The 19,289-nt window shown below is 47.3% G+C and overlaps 1 protein-coding gene across 2 annotated transcripts in view; it reads right to left on the bottom strand.

Annotated features, from left to right (window-relative positions):
* The window catches only part of XRRA1 (X-ray radiation resistance associated 1), a 53,451-nt gene that overhangs the window by 30,904 nt on the left and 3,258 nt on the right, over positions 1 to 19,289 (bottom strand). For both annotated transcript variants that reach the window (XM_032781155.1, XM_032781157.2), the window contains exons 2-5: positions 14,372 to 14,481; positions 11,006 to 11,184; positions 8,598 to 8,669; positions 7,562 to 7,634 (exon numbers count right to left, since the gene is read on the bottom strand). In XM_032781155.1, coding sequence (XP_032637046.1) covers positions 7,562 to 7,634; positions 8,598 to 8,669; positions 11,006 to 11,184; positions 14,372 to 14,465 — 418 coding nt within the window. In that variant the 5' untranslated portion in view covers positions 14,466 to 14,481. The remainder of the gene's footprint in view (positions 1 to 7,561; positions 7,635 to 8,597; positions 8,670 to 11,005; positions 11,185 to 14,371; positions 14,482 to 19,289) is intronic.

Raw genomic sequence — 19,289 nt, 5'->3', positions numbered from 1 at the left:
GTGGTGGGATTTTTAGGAACCAAAGCCAGATATTTTTTTCCCCTTTGAGATGCTGGGGAAAGCAGTGAAAGGGGAGAGACCGCTGAAGGCAACAGATAAGAGAGTCTAACAGAGGGCTTTTTGGTTAGAAGAGAAGCTCCAGCTGTGAGCACTGGAGGGTCATAAACATATTGCCAAGGAAGTAACAAACGACTGCTTTACTAGTTTTTTTTTCTAAAGAGTCAGCATTACAGTAACCAAAGTTCAAGCTGTTTCCCCATCTCCCCACTCAACATAGCTAAGGTAGACCGGAGGAAAATGTTCAGGCAAAAAAAACCCCCACATGCCAACAGCAGCTAAAAATTAGCTAAACTCCAGGCTGAGGAGAGCCAAAAGGAACATAACAGACCAGATGGCCAGGGCTGAGCCTGCCCACAAAAGAGCTATTGAAGAAAAACAAAAGAAAACTGAAGGGTAGAGAATAAACAGATGGGGGGGGAGAGGGAAATAAAGAGAAAGCATGAACTGGAATTAGCAAGGACTAAGTAGATGTACCAGCCAACCCTAACAACCTTCTCCAGGCACTGCTTTTCTATCCCAGAAAATTCCCGCACCTTACAAGGCAGGTGATGATACTGAGGCTTTCTTAGAAAATTTCCAAAAGGACCTGCCTTGGGTACAACTGCATCTCTACAGATCTAGTAACATGAAGAGAGCTGAGGCCACAGCTGCAGTGACGCCTTAGCAGAGGTGGCGGTCTGAAATGCCTAAAGAACACATGAAGGAATTAATGAACTTCTTACCAAACCAAGGCCAGAATGAGAATGAGGCTAACACCCTGAGCATGCCTGTCAGCGGTTCAGGGGCCAGCTAAGGTGGAAACAGATGTGTCATTTACCCGACCAAGCCTAATCCGAATGAAAGAATTGGGAGGCCTGACTATTCATGGAGCACACGTGCTAACTCGTCTGGAAGAGCTGTCCTTCTAATGCAAATGCAGCAGTTTCTTAGAGGGTGTTCCTGAGAAACAGAAAGGTAACACCTCCTAGATGGGAAGGCCAAAACTGGTAACTGAGGCGGGGAAGATTGGAGCCAGATGGGTGGAAGTGGCAGAAAAAAAAAAAAACTACTAGAAGGGGAGCAAATATCACAGGGGGAAACCGAAATAAACCCTATCACCGGGGGCAACCCAAATCCCACACCTACAACTCAAGGAAAAGCCCCAGACACCCTATTTCCACCACTCACCAGTTCCAAGCAACCCACCTCGCGCAGTGAACCAGTCAAGCTGGGTGAGTGTTTTAAATGTAAATGACACTGGGACATATAAGTCCAACTGCCCAAGACCCCAACCGAGTGCAGTTCATTACAACGCACCATCACACAATGATCCCCAGCCCAGATGCTCTCAAATACCCTCAGAAGCGAAGGGAACCTTGAGGTGGGTGGAAAGAAGGTTATGCACGTGGAGAGACGGGGGCACAAGTGTCATCTATCCCAGCAATCCTTTGTGGAACCCACAATGTCATCACCCAGAGGCCAAGTGAACAATTCACACGATTCATGTCAAATCTATAAACTTGCCTACAGCGAATTGCCTGTCCATTACACAAGGGCTTGGTCAGGATGTGAAACTTATTGGGCAGTTGTGGTAATCTAGGCCTCTCCAGTCCCAGACCTGAACTTTAGCGTTCCACAATACTGTTGTGCCTGTCCCGAAACGTCTGGACTTTTGCGTCCAATAAGTCTGGGTTTACATGAGAACTGACCCCAAGCTCACCTACCAGCTTGGGTATTTGGGGCGCCACCAGGTCCAGGTAGGATAATTGTACTTCAGGGGCTGAACCTCCCCTTCTCTCTCTGGTGTCCCCCAACCTCCCTTGGGTGGGACACCAGATTTCCAAATCCTTGGATGCTAAAAGCAGGGGGAAAACATCCTTCTCCCCTCTTCCCCGGCTTGCCCGAGAAACCGTTTCTTGGCTTCCAGAGATGAAGCGTTCTCTCTCTCTAGGAGAATTGAGAATGCAAAATACCTAACAGCTTGCTTTTGCCTTCCCTGTTGCCTGCTCTTTCCCTGAAGCCAATATGGACAAGCAATGGACGCCAGTAGGGACTTCCTGGCTCTTGTTTACGCATACTACTAGTCTATAGCGAGGCGTATGATAGGCCTGCTTCCCTTCTTCTCAGGAAAGAAACTCCACACTGTGTTAAGAAAAGTTTATTGATAAGAACAAGAAAGAAAATAGAAACAATAAATCTTGCATTAAGAAACTCAATACACGGCTCTTGCTTATAAGAGATATGAAGAAACAAGAGTCTGATTTTAAAAGATAGCCCAATTAAACCGTCCGCGGTAAATCAACATACATGTTGAATACACCACAAGCATCATAAGGCCGACTCTATTGGCTTTGGGGGTTCCTTTGTACTCACAGACTTGTGTGGTATAAAATTGAAATAACAAGGAGTTAGGAGAAACCTTGTTTACTCAGCAGCCGAGAAAACAAAAAGACCCCTGGTATACAAATTTCCCAGCCCCTGACTTAACAATCCAGTTCCTGATTGGTCCTCTGGTCAGGTGTTGGTTACCCACGTTGTCCGAGGAACGGTATAGAAAACTCTAACCCTACTATAGCTATCTAGTTATGACAGTAGTCTAATGACAATTATCGCGCATCCCCATGCTATGGGGGAAGAACTTGGCCAACCATGTGAGCGGCCAAGGGTGTGGGAAATGGTCACACATGCAGCCAGGCCAAACAAGCTCCACATCCAGTCCCTGTTTCCTGAGCGTCCACAAGGGCCCCGTCTTGTGTTTACCCAAGAAGACTCCGATAGTTGGTTGCCACCCCTTACCACCATCAAACCAATGGCCTGGTGGAGAGGTTTAATGGAACTTTGGGGCCATGATACGTAAATTCGTAAATGAACACTCCAATGATTGGGACCTAGTGTTGCAGCAGTTGCTTTTTGCCTACAGGGCTGTACCACATCCCAGTTTAGGGTTTTCACCATTTGAACTTGTGTATGGCCACGAGGTTAAGGGGCCATTACAGTTGGTGAAGCAGCAATGGGAGGGGTTTACGCCTTCTCCAGGAACTAACATTCTAGACTTTGTAAGCAACCTACAAAGCACCCTCCAACACTCTTTAGCCCTTGCTAAAGAAAACCTAAAGGATGCTCAGGAAGAGCAAAAGGCTGGTATGATAAACATACCAGAGAGCGTTCCTTCAAGGTAGGAGACCAGGTTATGGTCTTGAAGGCGCAACAGGCCCATAAGATGGAAGCGTCATGGGAAGGGCCATTCACGGTCCAAGAGCGCCTGGGAGCTGTTAACTATCTCATAGCATTTCCCACCTCCTCCCTAAAGCCTAAAGTGTACCATGTTAATTCTCTCAAGCCCTTTTATTCCAGAGACTTAAAGGTTTGTCAGTTTAAAGCCCAGGGAGAAGATGACGCTGAGTGGCCTGAAGGTGTCTACTACGAAGGAAAAGTGACGGTGGCGTGGAAGAGGTGAACCTCTCCACAACCTGGAACATCTGCAGCGGCAACAGATCAAGAAGCTGTGCACTAGCTTTGCCCCATTGTTCTCAGCCACCCCAGGACGGACTGAACGGGCATACCACTCCATTGACACAGGTAATGCTCACCCAATTAGAACCCCACCCTACCGGGTGTCTCCTCATGCCCAAGCTGCTATAGAACGGAGATCCAAAACATGCTACAGATGGGTATAATCCACTCCCTCTACCAGTGCATGGGCATCTCCAGTGGTTCTGGTACCCAAACCAGATGGGGAAATACGCTTTTGCGTGGACTACCGTAAGCTAAATGCTGTAACTCGTCCCGACAACTATCCAATGCCACGCACCGATGAGCTATTGGAGAAATTGGGACGTGCCCAGTTCATCTCTACAATAGACTTAACCAAGGGGTACTGGCAAGTACCGCTAGATGAACCCGCCAAAGAAAGGTCAGCCTTCATCACCCATGCAGGGGTGTATGAATTTAATGTGCTTCCTTTCGGGCTGCGAAATGCACCCACCACCTTCCAAAGACTTGTAGATGGTCTCCTAGCAGGATTGGGAGAATATGCAGTTGCCTACCTCGATGATGTGGCCATTTTTTCTGATTCATGGCAGAACACCTAGAACACCTGGAAAAAGTCTTTGAGCGCATCAGGCAGGCAGGACTAACTGTTAAGGCTAAAAAGTGTCAAATAGGCCAAAACAGAGTGACTTACCTTGGACACCAGGTGGGTCAAGGAACATAAACCCCCTACAGGCCAAGGTGGATGCTATCCAAAAGTGGCCTGTCCCAAAGTCAAAGAAACAGGTCCAATCCTTCTTAGGCTTGGCCGGGTATTACAGGCAATTTGTACCACACTACAGCCAAATCGCTGCCCCACTAACAGACCTGACCAAAAAGACCCAGCCGAATGCAGTTAAGTGGACTATGAGTGTCAGAAGGCCTTTTACCCAGCTTAAGGCGACACTCATGTCTGACCCTGTGCTAAGGGCCCCAGACTTTGACAAACCATTCCTAGTAACCACAGATGCATCTGAGCGTGGTGTGGGAGCAGTTTTAATGCAGGAAGGACCAGATCAAAAATTCATCCTGTCGTGTTTCTCAGCAAGAAACTGTCTGAGAGGGAAAAGCCACTGGTCAATCAGTGAAAAAGAATGCTACGCCATTGTGTATGCCCTGGAAAAGCTACGCCCATACGTTTGGGGACGGCGGTTCCAGCTACAAACCGACCATGCTGCGCTAAAGTGGCTTCATACTGCCAAGGGAAAACAACAAAAACTTCTTCGATGGAGTTTAGCTCTCCAAGATTTTGATTTTGAAATTCAACACATTTCAGGAGCTTCTAACAAAGTAGCTGATGCACTCTCCGTGAAAGTTTCCCAGAATCAACTGGTTAAAAATTGTCCTTAAAATGGAAAAGTCTTGTAGTTTGCACATAATTAGTAGTATATGTAAAGGTGCATGTGTTTTATTAATCTGTTTATTCTAAAAGTTCTAGGAAGAAATCACCGCCAGTGTGGTTCCACACTGTCTGAGATTTGGGGGCATGTCATAAACAGATGGTTAAGGGTTAATGTCTCTTTTACCTGTAAAGGGTTAAGAAGCTCAGTAACCTGGCTGACACCTGACCAGAGGACCCAATGGGGGACAAGATACTTTCAAATCTTGGTGGAGGGAAGTCTTTGTTTTGCTGTTTTTGTTGTTTGTTTGTTCTCTTGGGGCTAAGAGGGACCAGACGTCACACCAGGTTTTCTCCAATCTTCTGAATCTCGTCTCTCATGTTTCAAAATTAGTAAGTATAGCCAGGAAAGGTGGATTAGTCTTATGTTTGTTTTCTTAACTTGTAAATGTGTCTTTTGCTGGAAGGATTTTTACCTCTGTTTGCTGTAACTTTGATCTCAAGCTGGGCGGGGGGAAGTCCCTCTAGTCTATATGAATCTGAATACCTGTAAGCATTTTCATCCTGATTTTACAGAGATAATTTTTACTTTTTCTTTCTTTAATTAAAAGCTTTCCTTTTTTAAGAACCTGATTGATTTTTTTCCCTTGTTTTAAGACCCAAGGGGATTGGGTCTGAACTCACCAGGGATTGGTGGGGGGAAAAGGAGGTGGGGGGGAAGGTTAATTCCTCTTTAAGATCCAAGGAGTTTGCATCAGTGTAGCCTCTCAGAGTAACCCAGGGAGGGGAAAGTCTGGGGGGAAAAGAGGGAGGGGGAGGCTAATTTCTCCTTGTGTTCAGATCCAAAGGGTTTGGAGGAACAGGAAGTGTGCCAAACACTATATTTTTGGCTGGTGGCAGCATACCAAATTTACGCTGGTAATTAAGCTTAAAAGTGATCATGCAAGTCCCCACTTTTTGGACGCTAAAGTTCAAAGTGGGGAAAAAACCTTGACACACCCACAAAAGGGTGGTTTCTTTTTTTGTCAATGCAGGAACACCACCTCCCCAAATTACATTAGCTATGTCAGTGGAAGCACTCTTCCATCAACATAACCCCCAGTGTAGACCCAGTTACATCAGCATTGCTATGCTGGGCAGGGGTGGGCTTTTTCACATCCCTGACTGAGGCAGCTATTCCAAGACCAAGCCTTAGTCTTCCTCTGCATGGCCAATCATCCAAACTTCAATACTTCCTGGCCTATCCTAGCTATCTCCCCGTAAAGATGACCCACCAGCTGGATTACATGCCCCAGAGTTCTCTTATGCTCATGCTATTGTAAAGCTAGTAAAGATTAAACAGGTACAATGGAAGATGGTCAGTTTATGGATCAGACCCAAGGCACATCCAGTTCAATAGCCTGCCTCGGTGGCCAGTGCCAGATGGTTCAGAGAAAGATGTAAGAGCCACATAGGCAGATGTGGGGCAATCTGTCCCCCACATTAGGTCTCATCCTGAGCTCGAAGAGCAGAGACATGCACTTAAATCTTGTAGCATGAGGTTTAATATCCCTTCCAAAATGTTGTAATTAATTATAACAACTCTGGAAATTCTTGATATTACTGATGAACACATTTGAAAGAAAATATAAACTACAGCTCAGCTCAACACAATCTCTACAATACATAATGACCCAATATAATTTGCTCTTTTTCAAAGATGTAAGTCAGTTTCACATGTTTCCTCCTCTCTGATCTGCATATATTCTTGAACCACTGAAGGAAACATTTAGCTTAATTTTTTTTATTCTCGACTGAAATTAGTTTATTTTATTTTCTCCAAATTAATAACTGATCATACAGCACTAGGATTGTGTTGGCTTGAAATACACTGCTCTGCAAGTGGGACTAACCAATCTGTATAAAAGCGAAGTGTGAGCAAGCAGTGATCAATTACTTACAAGTGGGAAAAGTACATCAGGATGATCTCATCACTGTCACCTCCAGCACCAGACAATTCATAGCTTCAATTTCCCTTTGTTAGGCTAACTTTTTGTTATCTTTTCTTATACCCATGTATTAGTATCTCATTTCCCTATCAATCCTCCACCTCCGCCAGTTCAAGTTTTGTGCCAGCTCAGACCAGTTTCTTCTAGTGCTGTACTTGCTTGCATCTTCTGATTTTCCTCACAAACACGATTACATTGCAACTTTCTTACATATGTGCAACACTAAAGATTACTCTGCAATTTCTGTTAAATCAGAGCAGATATCTGTCAGGCCTTTGCTCCCAACACCTGGGACTAAGAAAACCTGGTTTCTGTCCCCTGTTCTGCCACTGGCCTGCCGGGTAGCCTTGAACAAGTCAATTCACCTGTCTGTGCCTCAGTTTCTCCATCTGTAAAATGGGGATAGTGATACTGGCCTCCTTCTTATGCTTTGAGATCTACTGATGAAAAACACTATGTAAGAGCTAAGCATTATTATAAGAACTTCTTCTACAAGGAAATCCACTTGGTGGTGGGGAGCAATTCTCCTGCATAGGGGCATCACGTGTGCCTTCTTTTTGAAACCTATCTGTGAGATTCTAGCCATAAGCTCAGAGATGCTTAGCTTCCCTGTATTACGTGCCTCTGTCTAAGAGATACGTCTACATTTCAACAATGTACTCCTTACCTAATGTCAATAGGTTTTCTGTAGCATTGATATAAGCGACGGAATCAAACTGCTCGAAGTCATCTTCTTTAGCCTGAAAGAAGAGAAAGAAAAACAAGCGTTCGTACCCAGTTTGAAATAGCTAGGTCTTTTTTTCTCACAACTCCTAAACTGTAGCACTTCCTAGTATTTGCTTCCTATGTGCATTCTGAAAATGGACAGCAAGTCTGAGGGTCTGTCTTCACTGCAGAGTTAACTTGGGTGTTCAATTGCTCTAGACCCTTATGGCTCACTCAGAAACCCCACTTTAGCCCCTCACAGGGCCCCTCACCCCTCTAACCCCAGCTGCCCATCTTCACAAAAGGACTGGTGATCTTTTCGCGCCTTCTTTCCCCTTCCTCTCTTGTCTTCTTGAGGTGGGCAGATGGCTTAGACTCCCTCCGTTATTCAGAGGAGCCTGACACAGAAAATCTCCAAGGGGCGAAAGCCAATGGGACAGAAGCTGCTACTGCAACGTGAGTGCAGGGCACACTCACTCTTCAACACGGTATGTGTACCCCCTGACTCTCCAAGGCCTCCCCTCCACACTGCACTGAGATCAAGACAGGGACACCCTTTTATCTTTCCATCCACTCGCGTGGGGCCTGATACTTTTACTTAGCCACCCGCCCCAAGAATATTTTCACCAGCCATCTATCCACAGGAGCCACCACTACAATATGGCCAGTGTACTTATTTAATACTTACTATTGTATTGTATCTTACATGTCATGGGTAAGAAATATTTAATAAGCCAGCTTTTTTTGCACTAAAGCTTTTTACTGGGTCACAACAGGCCGGCAATGTTTACAGATGGGTCCTGTTCCCAAAAATGTCGAGAACCACTGAGTTATATTACAAGTGCACAGTTGTCTGGCCCGGTTGCTGGGAGGAAGTAGGTGTCTGCATTCTCACACATTGTTTGCCTGCAGCATGGACACTCACAAGCTAACACAGTGGATCGCTCAGGATCCGAGGTGGTTCTCCACATTTATTTTAGAGAGCATCTCCTACTTACTGAGACCAGATTTTTGTTGCTTATATCCACAGAGCACAGATCTGAAGGGATCTTCACACAGTGGAGATTAATCTGGGAACACAAACCAAAGGGTTAGCCCTGCAGCCTAGCCAGGCAATTCCACATCCAACAGTTCGGTATCTGAACTCACAAAGGCACAGGAACAACCAGGACCAGGAGTGCCAGCTGCTCTGGGTTTATTATCTGGATGACTTGGGGACAAGTGACTCTGCTCTCACTTCTAGAGGAGCTGCCCCAGTGTATGTAACACACGCAACTGAACTGCCAGCTCCACCAGGCGCGTGGCCGCACACTGCAGCAGGACACGCCGTGCAGACAGGGCCGGCTCAAGGCACCAGCAAAACAAGCAGGTGCTTGGGGCGGCACATTTCTAGAGGCGGCATTCTGGCGCCGGCCATCATGGGTGCCGACTCTGGGGCACGGGGAAAAAGTGCCCCCGCTGCCCCAGCTCACCTCTGCCTGCTCCCCTGAGCTCACCGCCGCCACTTCTCTTCTCCCCGTTCCCTCCCAGGCTTGCTGTGCACTAAGCAGCTGTTTTGTGCAGCAAGCCTGGGAGGAAAGGACAATATTCATTTATGCACAAAAACAGTCCTTTTCTAGCAAATATTAAACAGTTTATTCCTTGTTAGTTCTGTATTATATTAATGAGTTTATAAAATTCTTAGAGAAAGCTGGTCTACTGAGAGTTTGTGTGTGGCAAGCTGGGCTATAAATAGGTAGCACAGTAACCTGCCCCACACGAAGTGGTCACATGGACCCGGCTACTGCGCAGTAAAAGTTTCATAGTGCGTTTTGATTGACTGTTTCTAAGCAGTCAGTGCACTATAGATACATCCCAGCTTAACAGGTACTTAACGCATTAACTACCTGTACAGAGAAGCCCTGAGTGATTTTTCAATGACAACTGGATTTAAAAAATGGAACAAAAAGACTATTTTGCTGTGTGAGGGTCATTGTTTGCAGTAACAAAACAGACACTGTTTTTGCAGTAACCATTTCTCTTGTTTGAACTCAGTGAGATGCTGTTCAAAGTTTGAGGTTGCATGTTTACAAAGCAGTTTGTACCACATCCTGTGAAATCATTAAAGGTCAAGTCTTTGAAAACTTGCTAGACTGTCATTTCTTTCTGCCAGTGAGCAATGAGTATCATGACCTGTCCTTGTCTGTTTGGTTTTACAACAGCCCCTGCATTTCTCTGCATCTGAAGAGGCATGGGCATTTTCCCTCTGGCTCCTGTATGTCTGAACTGGTCTTGTAAGGGGCTGTAAAAAGACAACATCTCTGATCAGCTGGCAATGATTGCTAATATGTGGAGATCACGTAACACTGTATAGGCTGAGTATTTATAGCCAATTGGCTGCAGACATGTAATAAACAAATTTCTTAAAGCTGGGCGGTGAAGACAACTCAGGCCTTAACGCCATACCGTGCATATGAAGTTAGGTGCGAACGTGGTGTGATCATGATGGTCTTGCGCAAGACCATTGTTCATGCTATTTTGGTTAAGAATCTGAGCACCAGAAGTAACCTTTAGAATAGCCTCAGTTAACTGGGAGGTAGGGCATGGATTAATAAATCCGAGTGCTTTGGAGGGAAGGAGGAATAGAGAAGAGGATGTTGTGACTAAGGAAGGAGAATAGGGAACTTTCTGTGGAACAGCTAGGATATGGGTTGGGGGGAGCTGACATGTTGTGGGGAGGGGTGTGAAGCTGGGAAGAAGGCCAGAAAGGATCAGGTCACTTGCTCAATAGAGACGTAGGGAATGGCGTTGGGTCGATTTTCCAGGCATATATTAGTATCTGTCTTAACTTTTGTTCACATGGATTCTGCAGCACTTCCAGTAGTAGAGAATTCAAAATTTTATTTTATTAGTTGCATTGCAGTAGCGCCAGTACCCTATTGTGCTGGACAAAACAAAGAGAGAGTCCCTAGCCCAAAAAAGTTTACAATCTAAATAATATTTGACCTGTGTCTGCAGGTACAGTATTATCACTGAAATGAAATTACCTATTGCATGGAAGATGGCAGCCAAGCAGACCACTGCTGAATAACTTGGCTATAGATACAGGGGCAAGTCCTTAACCCTTCCAAAAATTGCCACGGGGTCGCTACAGAAGGAGGAGAACCTCAGCTTTTACGGTATCACCTGTGTGACCCACACAGCCTGAAGAATGTAGGATAAAAGCACAAGTTGACTCCAATACTAATGGAAACTAGTAACAAGACCACCAAGGTATTTCAAACCAGATGCTTAGACTTTCCCTCCCAAGACCGTTGTGATGCTTCCTCAGTTAGCTGGGAAAGCACTTCAAGAGCTTAAAAGTGCTATGTAACTGCAGAGTATAATTTACAAGTATTTTGCCTCATTCAGTTAGGTTTGCACTCACCAGAAATGGCCCATCTAGCATATTCTCTTGAACCATTTCATCTGTATATCCATGGTGTTGGAGCTCTTCCATGTACTGTGGAGTCCCCCCTACTTTCTCTTGAAGGGATTTCGCACAGATCATTGCTTCAAACTTGGTCTTCTGGGCAGCTCTGTGAGCCACCAGCCAGTGACCAGCCCCTGGCATAAGGAAGTGCAAGATAAGAATAGAGATCAAAGTAAGCAAAGAATGTGTTTGTGCCGCATCAACAGTGTGCTAGACACTTTGGCATTTGATTTGATCTAAAACATGGCTCAATCACTGTTTTTTAAAAATGATCTTTCTATAAAATATTTGTGTATAAAATAATCAGTCAGGGAGGCAACTCTGTTGTCAGATAAGGACAGAAATATCAAGGCTGTAGCCAGAGACACAGAAAAGTAGAATTTTACTACTGTTTTTACATCAATCCTGATTTTTTCCCTGTAATTTCAAAGTATTTCATGGATATCGACTCAACTAAAACAATCCCACAAAATATATAGGACATAACTAAAAACAATAATAGGGGACTGTAGAGGAGAGGACTGACCCCTGCGGTGCTTCCTGCTGGTGACTCCTGGGATTTAGCTCATTCCAGCTCTGGAGGGCCCTCTGCAGGCCAGTGATCTGCCTGTCCTCTGGCCCCTGTGTCCCTCCCTGGACCCAGTGCCTTTTTACATGGGGTGCTGCCCCCTGGCAGTAACCCCTTTCTCTCAGGGTCTCCCCTCCCCAGGGAACCCCCACCCACTATCCCCACCACATCTCAGTATATGGCTACTGCCAGTCATCATCTAGCCCCACACCCTGGGGCAGACTGCAGTATCAGCCTACTCATCACTGGCAAGGAGGGTTTGGACCTGCTGCCTTGGCCTACCCCTGGGCTGCCCTCTGCAACCCCCAGTACCTGTTGGCCTTATGCTAGGCTGCAGCCTGGGGCTTTCCAGACGGGAGCTCCCCTGCTCCACTCAGGTACTTTGTCTCTAGCTCCCTACAGCCAGGCCCTTCTCCCTCTGCAGGCAGGCAAAGACTGTTTTCTCTTGGCTTCCCTGGCCTTCTTATAAGGCCCTGTTGCTCAGCTTGGGGCATGGCCCCAGCTGCAGCCACTTTCTCCAATCAGCCAGGGTTTTTCCCTGCCCAGCCCAGCCCTCTTCTGGGCTGTTTTAAGCCCTTTCAGGACAGGAGCAGGAGACGACCCTGCTACAGGAACATATGCTGCTCCCTGCATCTCTGGCTACAGCTGTACTGTTCCTGTCCTACTCTGTCATGAGGCTGTGATTCTTACTGAAATTCTTATTAAAATGAAGCCCTAGAGATTATACAACTGTCCACTTTGTATCAGGTGAAGTTTTGAAACATTTTCAGGTACATTTAAACATCGTTTTAGAATGTACTTGTTTACATTACAAATTCTGATCATTATTGTGTGTCTCACTATAGCATCTAGGAGTTCCAGTGTTGGACCAGGACTCTGTTCTGCTAGATGCTGTACAAATGCAAAACAAAAAGACGGTCCCTGCCCAAAATACTTTACAGTCCAGGGGCTAGAATGTGTTAGTAGCAGGAGGTGCAGATTTGCACCACACCAAAGAGAGCTGGAGTAGAACTTTTGACTCAATAATTGCATCTGCGCTACAGAATTGAACAATTAGTAAATGAATATGCAAGCCATCCCTAGTGCCTGTACCAATGGTGCAATGTTTAACTAACCACTCTGCTTCAGATGCAGCTTTTCCCTGCACATATATACTGGTGCCGTTCCGCACCATTGTAGCTGCATTGTCACCTGGATATCTAACAATAATCAGCACGCTTCCCTGAAGCAGTGGCTCATGAGAGATTTCAAAAGACCTTCTGGGTGTCAAGGAGGAAAATTAAGGGGAAAGAGGCCAAATATTTTCCCAATAAACTCCCATAAGCTTCCAAGAACGAGTGCCATGTCCGAGTGCCATGTCCAAGTCCCTTTCCCAGCGTAACTGCATCACAATTACTTTCCAAAAGCTCCAGCAGAAACCCTTCTGGCTGAGTAAGAAGCAAAAGGTGAGTGTTGTTCTTGGCCTCCATGTGGCAAAAAGGACTTGGAATGGTTCCATGTCTCAGAACCTTGTGGGACTTTTCCCAGGAAATAATTTGACTTCTACAGTTCCCTGGGCTCCCACAAGGCCTTTTGAAATCTCCCAGAAGCCACTGCTTCAGGCAGCTGTGCTGGGAACTGTGTAAAAGAACCAGAGGATGATGCAATTGACATGGCATATTCTTGTGTAAGTGTGGGTGCAAGGCAAAACTTAAAAGTGCATGAATAGTGTGTACACAAAATACCATTAGTACCTACCCTTATGATGTCCCATCTGTTTAATTACCAATGGTCAGTTCCCGGGTGCAGACATAGTCTTAATTTATCATGTTCACACATGACTCTAGACCAGGGGTTCCCAACGCGGTGCCCGTGGGCACCAAGGCGCCCCCTGGGGCATTTAAGTGCACCCGCATACCGACCCGTGGACGAGCATCTGCCGAAATGTCACCGACAAGCTGCATCATGCAGAGGCATCACCACTGAAATGATGCCGATTTTCGTCGGTGACGCCTCTAGATGATGCTGCTTGTCAGTGGCATTTTGGCGGCGATGCCTATTGACGTTGCAGCTTGTCGGCGGAATTTCAGTGGATGCTCGTCCACTGCCACGGTCCTCCATGGCTCGTCATCTGGTGCCCACCAGACGAAAAAGATTGAGGACCACTGTTCTAGACTGAGCTTGTAAGGGCAGAGACTCTTAGTCATTTGGCTAAAATGTACAGCATTGTGTACATTTATGACATGCACATGATAGCAAATACGTGTCATGAAAAATGAGTTATTTTCTTTGGTTTTCCCCTCCCCAGATCATTATAGTGACAGTTACACTTGACTCACTGTCTGTGATGATAATCTAATTCAAAGTATCACATTTAACCAAATTCAGCCTTGGCATAAAGGGGTGCAGTTCCTATAAAAGCCGTTTATACCAGAGCTGAATTTGGCCCAGTGACTTTTCCCATATTAAGTGCATGCAGATGTAAGAACTCTTGCCCACAAACTGAAGTACATGTCTAGAGTTTCTAGTCTGAATGAGATTAATCTCTTAAAACATATATTTTAACATATGGGCAATGGAGAGACATCAGAAGTCCAAAGGCCAGATTCGGAGGTGGTGTAAGTCAGCATAGCTTCACTGAAAATAACGGAGCTACGCTGCTTTATACCAGCTTAGGATCTGGCCCCAAGCCTTTAACAATTGGAGTTCAATGGAATCTGACATGCTATTATACTGCGGGGTGACAAAGTTATTAGCAGTCAAAAAAATGTTACCTTCTTCACTTGTCCGCAAAATGTTTCTGGCAGGGAAGCAGTTGGTTGCATAACTGTTTCCATTGTCCAGTTTATACAGCTTTGTTGTAGACATCTTGTCTGCAGAGTTACTAAGACAATCAAGGCACAAATAAACCAGTTAACACTTTCACTGGTACTTTTACTATCACAGCTAAAAACATTACTCAAAGCACAGTACAAAGGTTAGCTAGTAAATCCTCAAAACAATCCTGTAAGTGGGACATGGTAGGCATTACTTACTCTTATATACAAGAGTAAACTGAGATGGAGAGATTACAGCCAAAATTTTCAAACTTGAGTTCTTAAATATAGACAGCTAAATCCATCTTTAAAATATCAGACTGTGTTTGCTTGATTCAGGATAGAATATGACTCCCATTATTTTTCTGCTTTAACCCTCAGCCTCCCTTTTCTTACCCCTTTCCTTTGTCATCTTCATGTTCTGAGGCCTTGAGCAAGTCCCATAGGCCAACGTTTCAAAACCTGGGTGTCAGACATAAAGCACCTAAATAAGTGAGTTGATGGAGGAGTGAGGATGGCTGGTGTGGCGTTGGCATGACAGGGTAAAGCGGTGAGGTGTGGCCGGCAGAGCTTTGCTGTGAATTACCAAAGAGATGAGATCATGTGATGGGAGCTGGCACAACATCAGCATGGGATACTGATGGGTAATGCAGGACCATTGTGCTCAGAATGGTAACAGTGTCAGCCAGCTACTGAAGGGGCACAAGCACTGGGCATGGAGCTGAGGTAGCATAAAGGCATTAAAGGAGGTGTTGGCATGCAGGATTGGTGAGGAGCCAGCCCAATGGTGTGCCATCAGTATGAGATACTGAGGCGGGGTGATGGGGGGGAATGTGACATGATGGCATTTGGCACAGCATGGGCACAGGATGCTGACTGGGGGGACACAGTACAATGGAGTCGGCATGGGGTAACAAAGGGGACAGTGCGATGGAGTCGGCATGTCATTGGCATGGGGTAACAAAGGGGACAGTGCGATGGAGTCGGCATGTCATTGGCATGGGATACTGGTTGGGGGGACATGACACAATGGAATTAGCATGTGGTTAGGATGGGATATGAATGCAGGGGACACGGCATAATGGTGTGGAGTTGGTGTGTCATTGGCATGGGACAATGGTGGGAGCGTAATGCAATGGTGTTAGCATGACATTGGCATGGGAGGATGCGACACAGAGGCATTGGCATGTTATTGACATAGACTACTGATGGAGAACACAGCACGAGGAGTTGGCACTGGTTACTAATGGAGGACGCAAGGAAGTGGTGAGGTTGGCACCTGGTGGGTATGGAGGTGCCAACAGAGGACACAGTGCGAAGCAGTCAGCACGTGGTTGGTGTGGGGGTGCCAATGGGGACAAAGCACGAAGGAGTTGGCATGGGGCACCAGTGGGGAGATGTGGCATGATGGGGTTGGTGTGGGCTACCAAACGGGGATGCGGCATAATGGAGTTGGCGCATGGTTGGTGTGGGGTACTGATGGAGAACACAGAGCAGCAGGGTCGGCATGTGGTTGGCACGGGGAACCAGTGGAGAACATGGCATGGTAGAGCCGGCACGGGGTATCAGTCGGGGACATGGCACTGTGTACCAGTGGAGGACATGACACAGTGGATGCGGCACATGCTTGGGATGGGATACCAGTATGAGAGGAGGAACGGTGGAGTTGGGGTGTGGTTGATATGGGGAACCAGTGGAGGACACGGCATGGTGGAGTGTGTACATGTTTGGCGTGGGGTATGACTTGGGGATGTGGCGTGGGGAAATCAGCACGTGGTTGGCATGGAGTACCAGAAGGGGAAGCGGCACGGTGTACAAGTGGTGGATACGGCGTGTGATTCGGATGAGATACCAGTGGGAAGGAGGCGCAATGGAGTTGGCACATGGTTGGCACAGGGTACCAGTGGGGGATGTGGAGCGGGGAAATTGGCACACTGTTGGCAAGGGGTACCAGCAGAGGATGAGGCACGGTGAAGTCACCGCGTATTTGGCATGGCGTATGAGTGGGGGATGCGGCGTGGGGGAGTCAGCACATGGGGTATGAGCTGGGGACTCGATGCGGGGGAGTCAGTGCATGGTTGGCATGGGGTTCGAATGGGTGACATGGCACGGTGAAGTCTGTGCGTGGTTGGCATGGGGTACCAGAGGGGAACGCAGAATAGTGGAGTTGGCTTGTGGTTGGCGTGGGGTACCAGTGGGGGAAGCGGCGTGGTGGAGTCCGCGCATGTTTGGCGTGGTGTACAAGTGGGGAATGCGGCACAAGGGTATTGGCACATGGTTGGCACTGGATACTAGTAGAGGATGCAGCAAAGTGAAATTGGCATGGGATACCAGTGGGGGATGCAGCATGATGGAGTTGGTACGTTTGGTGTGGGGTTTGAGTGGAGGACATAACACAGGGGAGTCGGCACGTGGTTGGCGTGGGCTACCAGTGGAGAATGTGGCATGGTGGATGCAGTTAGTGGTTGGGATGGGATACCAGTAGGAGAGGAGGCGCAGTGGAGTTGGCACATGGTTGATGTGGGGTACAAATGGGGGATGCGACCCAGGGGAGTCGGCGCATGGTTGGTGAGGGGTACCTGTGGGTGACCCAGCATGGTGGATGCCGTGCATGGTTGGCATGGGGTACCAGTGGCTGACCCAGCGCGAGTGAGCCGGTGCATGGTTTGGCTGGAGTACCAGTGCAGGATGCAGTGCTGTGTAGTCGGCGCTTGGTTGGTGTAGGGGATGTGAAGCGGGGGAGTCAGCATGTGGTTGGCGTGAGGTACCAGTAGGGGAACGTGGTACGATGGAGTCGGCACCTGGTTGGCGTGAGGTACCAGTGGGGGACGTGGTACGATGGAGTCGGCACCTGGTTGGCATGAGGTACCAGTGGGGGATGCAGTGCGGGGGGAGTTGGCATCTGGTTGGCATGAGGTACCATTGGGGAAAATGTGGTACAATGGAGTCGGCGCCTAGTTGGCGTGAGGTACCAGTGGGGGATGTGGTATGATGGAGTTGGGACCTGGTTGGCGTGAGGTACCAGTGGGGGATGTGGTACGATGGAGTCAGGACCTGGTTGGCGTGAGGTACCAGTGGGGGATGTGGTACGATGGAGTTGGCACCTGGTTGGCGTGAGGTACCAGTAGGGGACGTGGTACGATGGGGTTGGCACCTGGTTAGCGTGAGGTACCAGTGGGGAACATGGTAAGCTGGAGTCGGCACCTGGTTAGTGGGAGGTACCAGTGGGGGACTGTTATATCCTTGGGGGCAGCCAGTTTAGGAAGAAATCACTTGAGGCCAGACAGCAGACAGCTAACAAAACTACCATTTATTTACAGACACAGAGCTCACCTAACCGGCCGAAGCTGGCTGGGCTATCCCCTAATAATCTAACTCAGTTGCCATAGGAACAAAAACCATGACAACTAAATACACAACATAATTCCTGCCACCGCAATAAGAACATCTCCTAAATAAAACACACACAGACTATGAGAGAAGGTAGGTAGACTGCTCATCTCGCAGCTAAAACTGCGGGATATTTTTCCCCATGAAGTGGGCTTCACGGCTAGCTAAAGATCAGCGATGGAGGAGGCCTTCTGTCTCTAGGTGGATTACGGCGAACTTCTGGTGTGTTGCACCTGAAAGTACCAAGGGCTAGGTCCGCAGGACGAACAGCGTGAGCGAGGTGGTATCAGCTCGTGCTGGCAAAGGGTTCGGCAGTAATGGAGAGAACAGTCAGGAACAGTGATCGTATCTCACCAGGAAAGGTGAAGTCAGACACTCAACTGCAGATGTGGTCCTGAGACTGGCGATGACCTGGCAACAGCTGGTTTACATGCTAGCCGCCAGGTAAGATTCTCGGCAGTCCAACTGCGTAGGAAACAGGTCTGTTGAGTGATGAATCGTGGCAGGGACCAATTTAGCTTCCGGAAGTATATTCTCGACAAAACTGGCTGTCCCGAGCGGTCTAAAGGTTTTTTTTTTCAGTTTTTTTTTGCTCTGGAGTGGGGGCCTGTGATGGCTTTTGATATGCTGGGGGGCTCTGCTACCGTTGCACAATTTGTCAGGGTCAGAAGGTTTCAGCAGATCAAAGCAAGTGTGGATAGCTTGTCGTCGCCATCATTAGAAAGGCGGGGATGCCTTGGTCGTACGCATGAGGTGTGGTTTCTGTAGGAAAGTAAGAAGGAATCCATGACACTTTGAATGGAGGGTTGTCCCTTGCTGATTTAAAGCGTGTTTCATTGCGGCACAAATCCTTTCAGCTACATCCATGTGGATGATGATATCATGCTGAAGTGATGTGGGTGTATCCCATTTGCCTTCATAAAATTTTGAAACTCCTGACAGAGTGAACTTGCAGCCCGTTGTCACTCACAAGTTGTTCTGAGAGATCGAAACGCTGAAAGCGTCTCTCGTAGTTTTTGGTAGTACTGCTCTGCAGTAGTGGACTGCATTATAGGACTTTCTGCATTTAGAACGGCATCTACCTGCACCAAAACATGCGTCCTTTCAAGGGGGAGCCAAGTACGTGAATACGGTTGCCGACCGGTTTTACAGGCCAAGTCCATGGATGTAGGGGTGCCCACTGCGGGTGCATTCCTCACACCGACATGACATACAAGCTATTTGCCTTCTCTTCAATAGCACTGTCCATTCCAGCCCACCAAAATAGCTTCATGCAATTTCTCCTGCCACTAATGCACAGTGAGCGGGAAGGTAGCTGTCTAACATCTGTGATCTCATGGTGTGAATAATGACACATTCCCCCAAAAACAACCACTCTGACGATAACTCCGTTCCTCTCTGGACACTGTAAGGTCAAAGGTCAGGTGAGACCGGAGAGGTCTGTCGAGGATTTCTATCCCATGCATCAACCAGCCTCCTAACTTCG

This window comes from Chelonoidis abingdonii, chromosome 1 (genome assembly GCF_003597395.2).
Source record: "Chelonoidis abingdonii isolate Lonesome George chromosome 1, CheloAbing_2.0, whole genome shotgun sequence".
NCBI classification, from domain to species: Eukaryota; Metazoa; Chordata; order Testudines; family Testudinidae; genus Chelonoidis; species Chelonoidis abingdonii.
The sequence above is the reverse complement of the archived record's forward strand: the minus strand, read 5'-3'. Positions and strand labels throughout refer to the sequence as shown.